Below are 15,933 nucleotides of genomic sequence, written 5' to 3' on the forward strand. Positions count from 1 at the left end.
GGAGTTTGAACAGCGACCAAAGCGCAGGGATCGCCAGTGTGGGACAGCGCCGGGTGAACTGTGAAGGAGCAGGGAGGGAGCTCGGGCCGTGCCTGTGCGGGACAACTCAGTCCTCCACTCTGGGCACCGCCGGCGGCTACTCCCGCCAGCGCCTAGGGTGCCTCGGTCCCGCCCCTACGCAGCGGAGGCCGGCCAGAGGCTGTCGCCATGGAGACGCGGGCAGCCTGGCACCCCCTCGCTCTCAAAGCCACGCGTTTCCGCTGCGTTGGAGCCTTCTCATTGGACGGCCGTCTGGACGCTACCACCCGCCCCGAGCCCGCTAAGGGGAGGGGGGCGGGGCATTATCCTCGTGGGATTCGTTCCCTGGAGATCTGTGTCCGCGGCCTCTCTGGGAAAGCATGGGTCGTCTCCCTCACGCGGGGAAAAGGACTGCGTCTCTTAGGTCTGGAGAGTGTCCATTGCTTCTCCTACTAGAATTTATGCTCATGCTTCTCCCTGAGAAAAGAAGAGGGAGCGGGAAAGTCGGCCACGCCCCCTCCAGAGCCTATTAGGTCTCAAGAGCTAGAGCACCGGAAGTGCTGGCGACGTGTCAGTGCGCCCTACCCTAAACCTTCCCCCCCAGGCCACCTTTCCCATTCAGCTGTGGGATTCCGGGGCCGCCTGGGCGCTGCACCCGCCACTTCCGCATCCAACCGCCGCTTCAACCGAACTCACTCCCTCTGCGCGCGCTCCATCTCGTGCCCGACTGCTGGGCCGGCGCCTGGGAGAAGCCACGCCCTTTCCCGCGCCTGACAGCCAATGAGCGGGCGCCTCCCGGCAGGGTGGTGGGTAATTAATGAGGGCCGGGCGCTGATTGGCTGCAGGTCGTGGCCGGGGGCGGGGCTGCGGGGTAGGTTGTTCCTGAGGTGGGAGGCGGTACCCGTGGCTGAGAAGAAGGAGGCCTGAGAGCGACATGTCCCCGGCGGCTCAGGCGGAGCGGCCCGTGGCGCTGTTTTTCTGAGTCCGGGGTGGCCTGGCAGCCAGCCAAGGACGAGGGTCGGCGGGGGCTGCCCCCGTGGTGGTGGCCGCCATGCTGGGAGCCTGGGCGGTTGAGGGAACCGCTGTGGCGCTCCTGCGACTGCTGCTGCTGCTGCTGCTGCTGCTGCCGGCGATCCGGGGACCCGGGCTCGGCGTGGCCGGCGTGGCCGGCGCGGCGGGGGCCGGGCTGCCCGAGAGCGTCATTTGGGCGGTCAACGCGGGCGGAGAGGCGCATGTGGACGTGCACGGGATCCACTTCCGCAAGGACCCTTTGGAAGGCCGGGTGGGCCGAGGTGAGAGTCCCCTGCGGAGCCGCGGGATCCGGGGCCTGCTGTGCTGGGCGCAGCCGGCCGGGGGCTGCGGGCCCCGAGCCCCTTTCAACCCTGGGGCCGCGTCTCTGGAGCGAAGTTTCTCTCTGCAGCTTCTTCGGGGGCCCACTCTGAGCTCAGGGCCTGGCACTGGCTCCAAGATACCTAGAGTCATACAGGCAGAGAGTTGGCCAGAAGTTAGTTATATTTGGATTTCTCATCCTGCATTTTCTCAACCCCTCACTCCCATCCAAGCTGGGAGAGAAATGACGAAGGCGGCCTTTTGCCACCTCCAGGCCTCGCGGGTTGTAGGTCATGGGTGCCCCTGCTTCTCCTGTCGAGACAGTTCTTGGGAGATTGTCGTCGACCCAGGAATCGGCCTCTTCCCTTGCCCCTTCTGCAGCGCGAGCGGGGCTTGATTCTTAGCCAGAATAGGAAGGAATCTTCGAAGAGAATGGGCCAGGAAAGTTTGATTGTAGCCTCCTCCCCCGCCCTCTTTTCGAGCGATGAATATGTGTGCTTAAAAGTAGAATCGGCAGGCCGCCCCCAGAGGGTGGTTCTATCGAAGCCATCCTGCACGTGAGGCTGGTGGCTGTGTGTGAACTGGGTCAACCAGTGTAAGAATCCGAATGGTCTATCAGAGCATGCTTACAACCTCCCCTAGGTGATCCTGAGAGTTCTAATTCCAGCTTAGGGGGAAAATGATTGTGACTTAACTTGTTGGGCAACAGTGGTTTTTAACAGAGCTGCTCCCTTCCCAAAGTTAGTGTGTGTCAGAATTGCCAGGGCAGCTGGTTAAAAATGCAGATTCCTAGTCCCCACTCGAAATCGATTATAGTAGATTGAGCTTTTTTGCTGGGGCCCGGGTTTCTGCACCAGGGGCTTGTGATGTAGGTTGCCCCGAGACCACTGTTTTGGAAGATCTGCTTTATAATCTTTGTTTCTTCTGTTGGAGGGATTGGAAAACAGGTTTCAGAAGGAAGTTCTTTGCTTCGTGTGTTGGAAGGAGATTGATGCTGTATGCTGGGTTCAGAGGCTGCCAAATTGGCAGTATGCCACCTCCAGACAACCAGGAGACAGACTCACTCTTCACTTTCTCTCACTCTTTTTCTGCGATGCCCAGATTTGGCTCTTGCTTTTACTAAAAGAGTTCTTCCCAAGTCGATTGCAGTGTCCTGGAGTTTGTTATATTAAGGAGTTTATTGCCTTTCACACATGTGAGGGTCTTGGGACACAGGGCTGTTTTCTGAAGTTCTATGTTTGTCTTGGAATTTGTTGAGCCCTGGCATGTAGATCACAGTAGCCTGGGTTCAGCTGACTCAGGGCTCCAGTCTTCAGCAGGGGTAGCAGCAGCCAAAGCCAGACTTTATAGCAGGAGGTCATTACTATCTCTATCCTGGACCCTTCCTCTTTCTTCACGAGTGTGGGCAGGGAGGAAGGAGCCCTTGAGGAAACTAGACAGTTTGTGGACTTTGCCTCTTGAGATAGCTGTGGTGAGGGCACTGAGCGGATGGTTTCTTTCACTTAGCAGATACCAGGCCTTGCATTGGTTACATCGTCCTATTCAGTCTGTTGTGCAGAGGATAAAGCTGAGTAAGACCACACAGGTTTAGTTCCCAGATACTGCCCTTATTCAGAAATTGTGGTTTGAATTTGCTGATGCAGGTGGTGTGTGTGTGTGTGTGTTTCTTTGGCCTGGTCAGCAGTCAGCCAAGATCTCTGTCCTTGGGTTATCGGCTCATGGTTGCAGTTCCTTGGGAGGAGTTTATTGTAGCAGGTAAAATTACATGAGACCTACCAAAGCTTGTGTGTACTGGAGTCCTATTTCGGACACTGGTCCTTGGGGCATTGTATAAATGAAAGTTCCCTGCTAAGGTTCCCCTCTCCATTCTACCAATCTGGGTAAGAATTGGAGCAGTATTAAGGCATGGATGAGGAGTGGGAGGTGGCACTTGTCAGCTGCAGTGTGGACCAGCTTGTTGCAACATTGCACTTACCAGGTTCCTGAGAAAGGCATTTTGCTGGCTTTAGGTCGGGCTGAGATGTGCATAAGCTTGCACTCTCAGGAGACAGCTCTCTACTAAGGAGTCAGTCCTACCAAGGGAAGTCCAGCTGTTCACGCTGCCTTTCTTCTGGGCCTGTTTGGATAAGAGTGTGCCAGGTATTTGGAGATCCTTGCCTCGTGCAGCTATTTACACTGATTGCAGTAGGAACTGTATGCCTTATTTCTTTTCCCACCTGCCCATGATATTGTTTCCAGCATGCTGAGAAAAGTTGATTTTATGTTGAATGAATTCAGGTATTTGTTACCAAGTTAGTCCAGATAAGGGTTTGGCCTTCTTTTGAACTTGCTGTTTCTGTATAGTTTCTTTGTAGTTCAACATTCTTGTAATTGTGAGTGGCCCAGGGCACCTAGTGGCTTATGCTTTCAAAAGCAGTTCAGAATATTTATTGAATTTCATTTCTGCCTTGAGGATAGCTAGCGCTTACAGCCTGGGAAAGGCTTTTTCAGCCTGTGTGCTTCCACAGATGGGAGCACCACTACAGAAAGTGGTTTAGAAGCGTTCACCTTGGGGTTTTGGTATGAGGCACATTCCAGGGTTTTTATTTATTTATTTAAAATTTTTCATTTTGTTTTTTATTGTAGACACAGGGGTCTCTCTATGTTGCCCAGGCTGGTCTTGAACTTCTGTCCTCAAGTGATCTTCCCACCTTGGCCTCCCAAAGTGCTGGGATTACAGGCGTGAACCATCGTGCCTGACCATGTTCCAGATTTGTAACTTGGTCATTTTGAGTTCCTCTTCACTCTGACTAGGAAAAGACCTGGTTATCTGACCCGAGGGCACAGAATTTTGCTTGAATTTAGGGAAGGCTATTTCCTCTTCATAGAAAGATACCTGCTAAAGTCGCATGGCCTCAAGAAACTTGCTTTACTTCTCTGAGCCTTGTTTTCCTTCTCAAAAAAACTCTCATGCTTTAGAAATTTCTGATAAGACTGTAAACTCTCCTGTCCAGAGTAGCTTAAAGTGTCTCTGTCACTTTTTTTTTTCCTTGATGACCTTTTACATGGAATTAAAAATAGGGCAGAACATGGCTCCAGAGGGGAAAAAAGCTGGCTGGGGACCAGAGCCTATCAGGTTGCTAATTCTGTAACCATAAGGAAGACCCTTTCCTGGGCTGCCTTCCTTTCAGCTGGGGAAGGATTTGGCTTTGGGGAGGTAAGACCTTGAAAGATGGGATGAGAGAGGAGTCACTGCTGCCTCTGATTTGCTCATAGCCATGGGAGTTGTTTAGAATTCTCTACCTCTGCTGTCACCTAACAGGCAGGCTTCATCTGCAGGCCTTCCAAGTAGTGGAAGTTCACAGGTAGGAAATTTAGGTCCCTGAATCCCTGGGTTCCCTGTCTTAGCCCGTTCAGAACAATTCTTTAGGTACTGGCCTCACTTGAGAAACAAGTGATCCAGAAGAACAGTCTAGTGACCGGGAGATCTGAGGGTGGGGTGGGAGTGACGCTAAAGCACCAAGGGGAGCTCTACAGCTGTGTTCTCATGGAGGACAGGCTTCTGCTCATTCTGGCTTTCCCACTCTTGTGGTTCCCAGTTGCAGTTTTCCAGTTAGTTTTATTACTTCCTTTTCTTTTGATCCATTCCCTAAACTCCCTTGAGTGGAGGCATTTATTTAGTGCTTATTGAGTGCATATCCTTGCCTGGCTAGCATACCCATGTTTCTGTGTCTCTCTCTGTGTGAGGCATTGTATTGAGCTCTTTATACGGATTGTTTTATCCATACCACAATGCTGTGGGATAGGTGGTCTCCCCATTTTATAGGTGAGAAAACAGACCTAGAGAAAACAACTTGTTCAGTGACACTTCATGTATGTCTTTTCCTGAACCCTGTGCTGAATTTTCCAAGGAGCCTAGTTACTACATTGTCTAAAATTAAGAAAGAGCAGACATAATGTAGGCCCTTCGGCCCCCTTCCTTTTTGGTTAACTGAGTTATGCCAATATCAGCAGCATGCTGACTGTACACTTCATTGTATTTTAGAGAAATCTGTTTCGCTGTGAATGCATAAAGGCTAAGGAGGGAAGGAAAACCCTTATTTGCTGCTGCATCTCTTGGGACTTGGGCAAATTCAACTTTGCATATGGCAGATCTCTTGGGAAAGCCACTTGGGTTTTAAAGGGAAATATTTTAAAGGTAATTCCAAGGTTGTTAAGCAATTTTTGTTCACATGGTTGAGTTTTCTTCACTGTGGGACTGAGACTGCCACAGATTACATTACTGTCAGTTTCTCACTTTTTCCACTTGGCAAGAAAAAAAAAAAGATTCGGCCTGGTGCGGTGGCTCACGTCTATAATCCTAGCACTTTGGGAGGCTGACACAGGCGGATTATGTGAGGTCAGGAGTTCGAGACCAGCTTGGCTAACATAGTGAAACCGCGTTTCTACTAAAAATACAAAAAATTATCTGGGCGTGGTGATGCACGCCTGTAATCCCAGCTACTCGGGAGGCTGAGGCAGGAGAATTGCTTGAACCTGGGAGGTGGAGGTTGCAGTGAGCTGAGATTGCGCCATTGCACTCCAGCTTGGGCAACAAGAGCGAAACTCCGTCTCCAAAAAAAACCTCAAAAACAAAAAGACAATTCCCCACACTTGCACAAAATTTTCTGTGTATCTATAAATGAAATGTAGTTGATGTTCCCGATTTGTAAGGATCACGGTCCTCATGGAAGAAGGAAATTCTTAGAGCTCAGTTGGAAGAGAAATAGCAGTCTTTCAGTCTTCATAGGTTTGTATCCCAGGGCAGTGGTTTTTTGAGGCTGGAAAGGAGGGGGAGCATGTTAGCAGTACATCCTTTGTATGCACTGCTCAGCTACTCTTTGATTTCTTGAGGAGAAATAGGGAGAAAAAAGTCTGAAGACAAAAGTGCAATGAGTTTCCTCTTCCATTGTCTCATCAGTCCCTCTGATCTCGTGGCTAATGTCACTTACAGGAACCGTTAACAGTTATGTTTATTTTTTTGAGGTCTCGACCTCAGCCACTGGGTCTTTTTGTTAATCTTTTACCTTTTGCCATGTCTTCTCCCTTGTTGATGATTCAGAAGATAAAGCTCTGGGGATGACAGCCCCTGGCCGTCTCCCAAAGGATCTAGTTGCCAGATGTCTTCAGGGTCACCATGTGAGATTGGAAGGCAGTCTTGAAATCTTAATTTCATGCGGGAGGAGAGACTACATGACTGCTACATCTGTAGTTGGAAAAGTATATTTATGGAGCACTAGAAAGCCTTACTGTGTTTATAGGATAAAGGAGTCAGGCTACTCTCTGGAGGAAGCAGAACTATTTACCTCTGAGACTAAAATGTGATATCTTATATTTGCATAAAAAAGATTCGGCCTGGCGTGGTGGCTCACAGCTGTAACCCTAAGCACTTTGGGAGGCCCATGCGAGCGGATCACCTGAGGTCAGGAGTTTAGTTTGTTGTGCGAGAGGAAGAAAAAAACATATATACAACTGTCTTATACCAAGGTTGGGAGAGGGCCAGGGCCAAGAGAGGTTTTCTGCTCTTCTGATACTGACCCGAGGTAAGTAACTTTTTACTTCTACCCTCTCTTATTCCTTGTCAGTTTGTGAAATGTGAAAGGTGATTCCCCTAGGACTTGGACATCTTAGGCAGATTGTCTTTCCCTGCAGGATGCTGTAGCCTTGTGGACAGAATGGCATGGCTTCACTGCTTTGCAGGCACCTCCTTCATTGTCATTTGTTCATTCAGCACACTGTATGAGTGGCGACTATGTGCCAGGTCCCGTGCTAGGCACTGGAGGTGCAGTAGTAACTTTTTTTTTCTACTGTTGGTTTATCTGAGTGAATGTTCAAGTGAGTAGGTGAGGTAGAGTTTTGTGAGTCTGTGGGAAGTAAGGAAATTAGCGTCACACCTTTCTTTTATGAGCCTGTTTTTGTTTACCAGCTTTGGAACTTTTTGAATGAAAATTATAAAAAAAAACACAACCACTAAAGCTGGAATTTTATTCGTAAGGACAATGAAGAATGACTTTCCAAAGCAGATATCCTGTTTGTTTTAGACTCTGGGCTTTTCTGAATGAGAGAAAACATTCTTTGAACTTCATCTTGTATGGAGTTCCTGGCCATCCCCCTTGTTTTAGGAGGTTTCTCTGAAGCCCTCCCTCTTGGGGAACCAGGCAGCTGCAACACAGCACTTTCTTGTGGTAATGAGTTAGACTTGTTCTCCATACAGTCAGGGGGAAAAAGTCATTTTAATGTGCTTTTAGAAAGTTCCGCTCTGAGGTTTATAGGGGCTGTTGGCCTGATTAGTGTTTAGTTTCTTTCATTTTACTCTTCCATAGTAATGGCTGTATGATTCCTGCCTTTGTTGGAGCTCTGTTTGGAGCCAGGTGCAGAGTGGGTGGCCCCTTTTATGGAGAGGGTTATTAGCATTGCCCTGGAAATGCCTCTGGCTGTTCTGGGGTCTTTGCTCTTCTTTTGTGTCTTGCCTCTGATGTGCTTTCTCTTTGTCTTTTGTCCTCAGCCTCAGACTATGGCATGAAACTGCCAATCCTGCGTTCCAACCCTGAGGACCAGATCCTGTATCAAACTGAGCGGTACAATGAGGAGACCTTTGGCTACGAAGTGCCCATCAAAGAGGAGGGGGACTACGTGCTGGTCTTGAAATTTGCCGAGGTCTACTTTGCACAGTCCCAGCAAAAGGTGAGGCCTAGTCAGGCTGTTGCTTGACCAGTGGGACATTGCTGCTCTTGGACAATCCACTATTATGGGGCTAGAGAGTGTGAGAGCCTCTCCAGAAAGGAAGAACAGATGAGCTCTAGAGAAGCGTGTTCCATAGTCCACAAGGCTGCACTTGCCTTGGGGGTTAGTGACAGAAAGCAATGCCAGAATCCTTGTTTTGCCAACTAACTGATCCTGTTAAGGCCCTCCTGGCTACTTCCCTCCATGGTTTGCTGCACCTTCTTGTTTTTAGCCTTATTTTTCCTCTGTCCCTTCCTGTGAATTTCCTTCTTCCTGTGCTAAGCTTTTTGTTTGTATTCTTTGTTCCTTAAAGCCAATATAAGACCTCCTGGGCAGCGAGGGAACATGGCTTTGATTTGACCCGGGTTAAGGATGCTAGCCACCCTGGATATCCAGACCCATCATTTCTTAAATTATTTTTGAACGTGAAGCCCAAACAGGTGCATGATGCCCAACTGCTTGAAAGGATGTAAAGCTGATGGTTTTGACATTGTTTCCTTTTCTTATCCTGGAAGGTATTTGATGTACGATTGAATGGCCACGTCGTGGTGAAAGACTTGGATATCTTTGATCGTGTTGGGCATAGCACAGCTCACGATGAAATTATACCTATGAGCATCAGAAAGGGGAAGCTGAGTGTCCAGGGGGAGGTGTCCACCTTCACAGGGAAACTCTACATTGAGTTTGTCAAGGTAATTCCCCTATTCTGCCCATTGCCGAAGAGAGTGGGTACAGGGGAAGTTGTTTGCTGCTGTGTGGGGTTGACCACTGTTTCCCTTTTCCTAGGGGTACTATGACAATCCCAAGGTCTGTGCACTCTACATCATGGCTGGGACAGTGGATGGTAAGTTGTGTTCTGACCTGCTTTTTTGACTTGAGTGGAGGGATATGGTTGAGGAAGCCCTTGGGAGGTAATTGAGCTGGTTACTATTTTGGAAACACTTAAAGCTAAATTGTAGGGGATTCAGAATCAGTTGGATGAGGATGAAGCATAACATGCTACTAGCCACAAACTTTGGAGTCAGGTCTATGTATATCTTATTGCTGCCATTTAATCAGATGTTTGTCTTGGATGGATGCTTTTAATTTCCCTATAAATTGGGATTAATAATGCTACCTATTGGTGTACCCTGACCTTTGTAGTCATTTGGGATCACCTAAAACTTGTCCTTATTCTGTTTGTTTGACATCTCTTTCCTAGGGGAAAAAAAGGTAAAAGGAGGAGTCCTGTAGGGTTTTGGTATGCTCTGAAAGATTCCAGCATTGCTGGACTGCACTGGGACAAAACTTCACTTATTTATGTCTCCTTATCCTTGGGATCAAGCCTTAGAGTATATTTCTTTCTCAGAGTTTAGATTCTCCTGGCTGCCAGCATCTCAGGCTGATTTTTGCAGGGAAGGCTGCGTCTTTGTGGCATTTCTCCCCCATTCCACCTCTGTACCTTTCCCCAACTCAATCTTGAATGCACTGAGGATTTCATTCTATTGTCTTGATGTCCCCCAAATGCTGATATTATGACATCTAGGAGGATGAATGTCTTACCACCAAACAGACCTGTGTTCAAGTCCCTGAGGAGGAGGCAGGACAGAGGGATAGTGTGTGCTGGGAACCCAGAACTCTCTGCGTCAACTTTTCTTCAGTTGTTGTGTGAATCAAAAGGGAATGTGGGCTTGTGGGAGGAGGAGGGATTTGAAAAGGTTAAAGTTTAGGCATTGGGTCATTGTCCTTGTCCAGTCTGGTTATCTTGGGGCTCTGTAAAAGTAGAATAGGAAGGTAAGATAGTGAACCAACCTATGAGCACGGCTTTTTCTACTTTCTAGTTAAATCTAAAGCTTTTGCAGCACTCTGCTGTTCTGTAGACCAGAAGCTATTTCTGCTACTTCTGGTCTTTTCTCTGGACCCGGTTCAATCACAGCAATCTCTTTACTGTGGCTTATTTGCTGCTTTGAAGGGTCTCTCTTACTTAAATGCTGTGGGTCTTAACAGTGTTTTCTTCCTTGTGTTAGATGTACCAAAGCTTCAGCCTCATCCGGGATTGGAGAAGAAAGAAGAGGAAGAAGAAGAAGAAGAATATGATGAAGGGTCTAATCTCAAAAAACAGACCAATAAGAACCGGGTGCAGTCAGGCCCCCGCACACCCAACCCCTATGCCTCGGACAACAGCAGCCTCATGTTTCCCATCCTGGTGGCCTTTGGAGTCTTCATTCCAACCCTCTTCTGCCTCTGCCGGTTGTGAGAACAAATGACCATCCTGAACAGGGTGGAGGGGTGTGGGAAAGAAACCAGCCATATTGGTTTTGGTTTCTATATTTTTCACAATGATTAATGAAAAAAAAGACAAAAAAACACACATCAATTAAAGGAGACAAAAAGAGGCAGAGCGAGTAGAGAGCAGCCCTCATTCACCACCTGGTCCCAGACCTGCTTCGGTCCTCGTCCTCTCTTTGTGGCTGGCCCCTAGCCGTCTCTTTCCTCTTGAGGATACTTAGGGTAAACTGGATCCTTCCTGCTCAAGGATCCTCATTTGTATACCTAGTGGAAAGGACTCTGAACTCAGAGGAGTCACGTTCCTTTTTTTTAGGTTAGAAATTAACAGCAGGGAAATGCCATCTTATTACCTGAGACGACCAGCACTGGGAGTTAGGTATGGTCTGAAGTTATGTCTCGATAAGACTTCAGATGTCCTGGGATTGAAAGAATGTGTGTGAAGGGTTAGAATTTGTGCGGTAAAGACTAAAAAAAAACAGTAGGGAGATTAAAAGAAAAGAAAGAAAATGCTTTCTTATCTGGAAGTCTTTCTGGATTAATCCAGTGATGGTCCCACCTTTAGTGTTTGAGCTTTGTCACTGCTTGTCTCCCTGGCATGTGCCAGTTATAGACTGTCCGGCATCGAAGACGTTTAGGTTATGTCGGGTCCTCAGATCGCCTCTGACTTGTTACCACAACAAATCATTTTGATTTCAGTGCCTGTTGGGGACTTGATTTCTTCTCAGTTTTGTTTGTTTCCTTAATCTGGCTCATTTGAAATTTCTTCTCCCTCTCAACCATCCCACTAAGTTATAGCCAAGAAGGGAAGGAGACATGGGGATTTGGGGTTCTCTCCTTTACCACCTCACCTTGTTGGTACCTCCCTCCCTGGATCTCTGAGCCAGCAGCCAGGAGGACCTGACCCAGCAGTTCTTTACTGGCCCCTTTGTAGGGTCTTGCTGCCAGGGGGCAGGGATGCTTTCCAGCCTGCAGCAACAGAACACTTGACCTTAAAAGTCTCTTCTGGTCTTTGGATTAGAAAAGGCTTATGTTAGCATAGCTTAAGAGCAACCTCAGAGACTTGAGCCCTACTAAGTGACTGACCACTGTTTAGAGTGTCTGGTATCTGATGTTCATTTATTCCCATGTTCTTGTGTGTCACAGTTCAGCCAGTTTTGGTTTATGCCTAGAGCTACTTCAAGGAACTAGACTAATTAGCTATATAGGCCCAGTGATGCTTCTTATTGATCTTAATAGTATGCCCCTCCCTCCCCCGTCCTTTCATTTCTCTATCCAAGTAGCAGTCTGGTTCTTGGTGTGATGGGACTGAAAGAATTCCAGTCAGCCAGAGCCTTGGCAGCTCTGAAGCTAACCTTAGCATCTAAGTGTCAGTCTTGAATTCCCTGAAAAAATTTCTATAGGAAATGAAGCTTCCCTGGTCCCCTCCTTTCTGGCCATTGTCATCCATTTCCCAGTTAGGGCAACAATGAAGGAGGACCCAGCCAAGCTAGAAGGAATTTTGTGGATGGGAGACAGCAGAATTAGCTTCAGCTTGGACTGGAGCAGTCAATATAGGATCTCAGGCCAGGCCCATTTTTCTAGAATGTGTTTAATTTTGAGTTTGCTTTATTAGGTACGTTTTTTAAGAGCTCTATATATTTGAACTGCTCCTTATGTGACAAAATGGGTAGCTCTTGGGCTCATGTCCTGGGTTTTGGCTCTTTAATGATTACTCCAGGCCAGCATTTAGTCATTTGAGAATTGTAGCCTATTGTTTTCGCTGTGACTTGGGTCTCAGTGCTAGGGTATTGAGTCAGGCAGCTGGAGGGTTGTGGCCTGAGGCTGCAGTCAGAGGTATACTTCCCACAGTGCTTCACACAGCTCACCTGCTTCTAAAGGATAAGGTACTGTAGCCTTGGTCTTGGGGACCACCTGCCTGGGGCAGTGAACATCCTAACTAAACAGGCTTCTGGCAGTAGCTTTGGTTCCTATCCCATCAAAATTCCCCAAAGCCCTGGGCCACTGCCATTGGATTAGTCAAGATGAAGGAGGAGGACTGGCTGCCTCCATTTTGCCTTGTTTGTTAGTTTGCCTGGGTCTGTCTGAGGACGGCGGGGGTCCCGCCTTCCACCTCAACACATCCCTTCAGTGACTCAGAGTCTCAGAAGGAAACCCTGACTCCTGGGGCCATTTCCTAATGGTACTGTAAGCCAAGCAGCTTTGCTTCTGCCTCTGTTTCCAAGCCCACCCTTTTCCCCTGAGCTCAGGGTTAGGGATGGGCGCTTTCCTCTCTGGTTGTGAACGAAAGGAAGGAACATCTTTCTATGGCTAACAAAAACTAAAGGGGAAGTGAGGAAACAGGAAGAAGTATAGTGGGGGCTGGGGTAGACTCCCCTGGAGCCAAGCCTATCCAGCTAACAAGAGTTCCCTGGGGCTGGCCACAGCTGGCTCATGATGCTGAACTTGAAAGTTTTTTTGTTTTTGTTTTTGTTTTGTGGCTCCTCCAAGATATAGGTACATGAAGTTTAGGTTAAAGGGGTGGGATTCTTTATTTTTATTTTTATTTTTGTATTGTATGTGTCAAGAATTACTCTGTTGTTCACGTTTTGCTTTTTGCACTGTTTGTTCCCCTATCTGTATTTTGAGCTTAGTGCTAGGACTGAGAGGCTGCACCATAGGGGACGCATGGGAGGTGGTGAGGGGTGCCAGTGAGGGGTGTGTGGAGGAGAGGCCCGGGCTCCTCTACTGAATCTACACTCTGTCCTAGGTTTTTAGATCCCACTGAGCCCAGCTGGCTGAAAACAAGGACAGTCAGGGTGAAACTTCTTTTGCCAGAAGTGTGGCCTGAGTTGAATTTCCGGGAGGATGACGCAGATGTCTGCTGCAGAGATGGGCTGAGAGTTCTGCAGTCTAGCTCTGGCTTAGGTCAGGGGCCAGTTGGTCTCTAATCGGACATTTTTGGGTCTCACTCATGCTTACTGAAACATTGTGCCAAGAAACTCTGTGGGATTTGTGTCCCTTAAACCAGATTCACTTTTCTGAAAAATCTCCATTGTTGAGGAGAGGCTGCTCAGTGGACACCCCAAGTTCTCATGACTGGGAAGATAGTTTTCTTCAGGTGTCAATGGCGTTAGACTCCCAGGAAGACTAGCCCTGCCCACAGGGCCACCTGTTGGTTTGAGAGCGTGTCCGTGTTCTCTTGCTCTCACTGCCTAAGAGCTACTGGGATCGTGTTAGCGGGCACTTAGGCTTTGATGAGAGGGCAAAGTTTGAGTTAGGTTTACCTCCCCCTTTCTGTGCCTGTGTTTGGTCCAGCTTTAGAACTGTGGTTTTGACTTCCTTATCTCTTGGGAGAAGCTTCTGTTTTAAGGAATTTCTCTTCCTTCTTCTCCTGCCTGTAGCCTCTCCTGGAAAGGCCTGGATATGGTTTCTAAAATCTCAGCTGAGAACTTCAGCAAACAGCAGCAGTATTTTCCTTTTCCTAGTGCTAAAATCCCTTTCCCTAGAAATTGGCTCACCTTGGGAAACCCAGGGAAAGAATCAGCAGGTTCTCTGCCCTCCTTGGGGGTTGGGGAAGGACCCACCCCGGTCAGCACAGTGCCTTTTCCTCTCCTGCTCTGAGCCAGGGTGGGGCATTCCCTCTAGATTCAGGTCCGGGCAGGGGTCCTATAGTCCCTGCCACGGGGCTGCTTCCCTGTCCTTTCCCTCCCCTTTGCTGGCCTACTCTGGCATAATTCAAGTGTCTTCTTGCCTTGAGGATCCTTAGTGGCATCAAATGGCAACATGGAATATTGTCCTCCATGCCTCTCCAGAAGGACCTAGGAGAGTAGGTGAGCTTTCCAAAGTGAGAGACGAATCTTTCTTTCTTTTCTTTTTTTTAAAGGGCAGGATGGGTATGCTTTGGGCTTTCTCCTTCTGTGGCCCTGGAGGAAGGAGAGACTGAGGCAAGGCAAAGTGATAGTACACTGAAGCAGAACCAGAAACACCCAGGAACTGTTCAGAAATCTCAGAAGAAATTTGCTTCTCTTCGATGGAAAGATATAATTAACAATCAAAGAGCTCTAAGAAAATTGCAAAGGAGCCTTAATGTTCAAGCTTTAGAAAGATTAGAGCAATTTTTCTCTTTCAGTCCAAACTGAGACTCTGTATTTAAACCTCTGGGGCAAGAGGGCTAGATTTCCTCATTTTGTTATGAGACTAGATTGGTACCAATAGATCAGCTGCCTAGTGAGGGCGGGTTTCTTCTTTGCATCTGTGTGGCTTGCTTCCAGTCTGGCCTGTCCTTTCCAGGTGCCTTTTGTCTAGCCTGCTATGGGGGGCCAGATCATCTTGATAAGAGCAGGTGATTTGGGGACTAGCTGGGTTGGCAGGAAAAGAGCAGGATGGATCTCTTGGGACGGGTTCCCCCAGGAGTATAAACACAGGAGCCAGGATTGTGCTGGCAGCCAGGGAAACAGTAGTGCCTGTTTGAGTTGGCAGAGAGGGCCTTGGCACCTCTTGCATCCAGGCAGTCTTGTGAGATGGGGGCACATAGCACTGGGGAAAGCAGAACTCCATTCTCACCTCTATTTTGAGCTTCAGTGCTTTATTTCAGTATGAGGAAAAACAACAACAAACTGAAGTGCGCTTTCCGTCCTTTCAAAGGACAACTGTCAGGAAGGGAGAGCCGAGTTGCGAGGTAGGAGGGGAGCACTGGCAGGGAGAGACATTCTTGACTCCTCTCTTCCCTGGTGTGTTGTGATCCAGGGAATGAAAAGAAATTTGACCCTGGATTGGTTCTCTCCTTGGACTTAAGGAATGTTACCTTTTCCTTCCACGAAGTTTTCCCAGGCAAGGACCAGCTGCCCATTCTGAGCCCAGGGCAGCCTTTGCAACCATTATTGGTCTAACCTGGTTTGTCAGGAAACCAACCCCACCCTTCCACATTGGGCCTGGCTGCTCTATTCTGTACCAAGTACTGGAGAAAAAGCATCAAGTTCTTAGCTCTTGTAGCTTCTACTCTAGTTTCCCATCCTCTCTCTGTGGAGGCCAAACCAACTCTTTGTCAGTAGCCACAACATGCATTGACAACGGCACAGTGAGATATAACTGACGGGCTTTGAACCTGGTTGGCCGGGGAAGCTGTAGGGGTGGATAGAGCTGGCTTTCCTTCTGGGCTGTCTCCATCTGACCCTACCCCTTCCATGTCCCACCCCACTCCCACCAAAAAGTACAAAATCAGGATGTTTTTCACTGTCCATTGCTTTGTGTTTTAATAAACAATTTGCAGTGACACTCTGTGTTGGGACTAAGTTTGAACTTGATCACAAAGTGTTGAAGTGATGGGGTGGGAAAAAGGACACCCAGGGGTTCACTTGGCTCCAAAGAGTTCTCCTGTGATGAGACCGGGAACTGTTGTCCATTTAGCTGTGTGTCTTTTGCTTTTCTTCTCTCTGGGATGTTTGCTTCGGGGAATCATTCTGTAAAACCCTTCCTGGTCATTTCAACTAGCAGCGCATTTAAGGACAAAAAATTTGTTTTCACTTTCACTGGAACAACTAGGCACAGACTGTCCCAGTCTTAAGGCACACTGGGCCTATTGCTGCCTCTCCTCACCAT

General features: G+C 48.2%; 1 protein-coding gene across 2 annotated transcripts; it reads left to right on the forward strand.

The window, feature by feature from the left end:
• Nucleotides 1-832: 832 nt before the first annotated feature.
• On the forward strand, nucleotides 833-15,609 carry MLEC (malectin). 2 transcript variants are annotated; one of them, XM_003280288.4, is made up of 5 exons: nucleotides 833-1,310; nucleotides 7,871-8,049; nucleotides 8,604-8,780; nucleotides 8,875-8,932; nucleotides 10,095-15,609. In XM_003280288.4, the coding sequence occupies exons 1-5, from the start codon at nucleotides 1,070-1,072 to the stop codon at nucleotides 10,322-10,324; spliced, it is 885 nt and encodes a 294-aa protein (XP_003280336.1). In that variant the 5' UTR covers nucleotides 833-1,069; the 3' UTR covers nucleotides 10,325-15,609. The 2 variants fall into 2 exon arrangements, with proteins under 2 accessions (XP_003280336.1, XP_012365459.1); XM_012510005.2 differs by lacking the exons at nucleotides 8,604-8,780; nucleotides 8,875-8,932.
• Nucleotides 15,610-15,933: the final 324 nt, after the last annotated feature.

Source organism: Nomascus leucogenys, chromosome 10, assembly GCF_006542625.1.
Source record: "Nomascus leucogenys isolate Asia chromosome 10, Asia_NLE_v1, whole genome shotgun sequence".
Classification (NCBI taxonomy): Eukaryota; Metazoa; Chordata; class Mammalia; order Primates; family Hylobatidae; genus Nomascus; species Nomascus leucogenys.

Bases quoted from the DNA above. Each gene is read 5' to 3' on its own strand.
- MLEC (XM_003280288.4), top strand. From the start codon at position 1,070: ATGCTGGGAGCCTGGGCGGTTGAGGGAACCGCTGTGGCGCTCCTGCGA. The intron at 1,311-7,870 runs GTGAGAGTCCCC...TTTTGTCCTCAG, and splicing joins GGAAGGCCGGGTGGGCCGAG to CCTCAGACTATGGCATGAAA. The intron at 8,781-8,874 runs GTAATTCCCCTA...CCCTTTTCCTAG, and splicing joins TCTACATTGAGTTTGTCAAG to GGGTACTATGACAATCCCAA.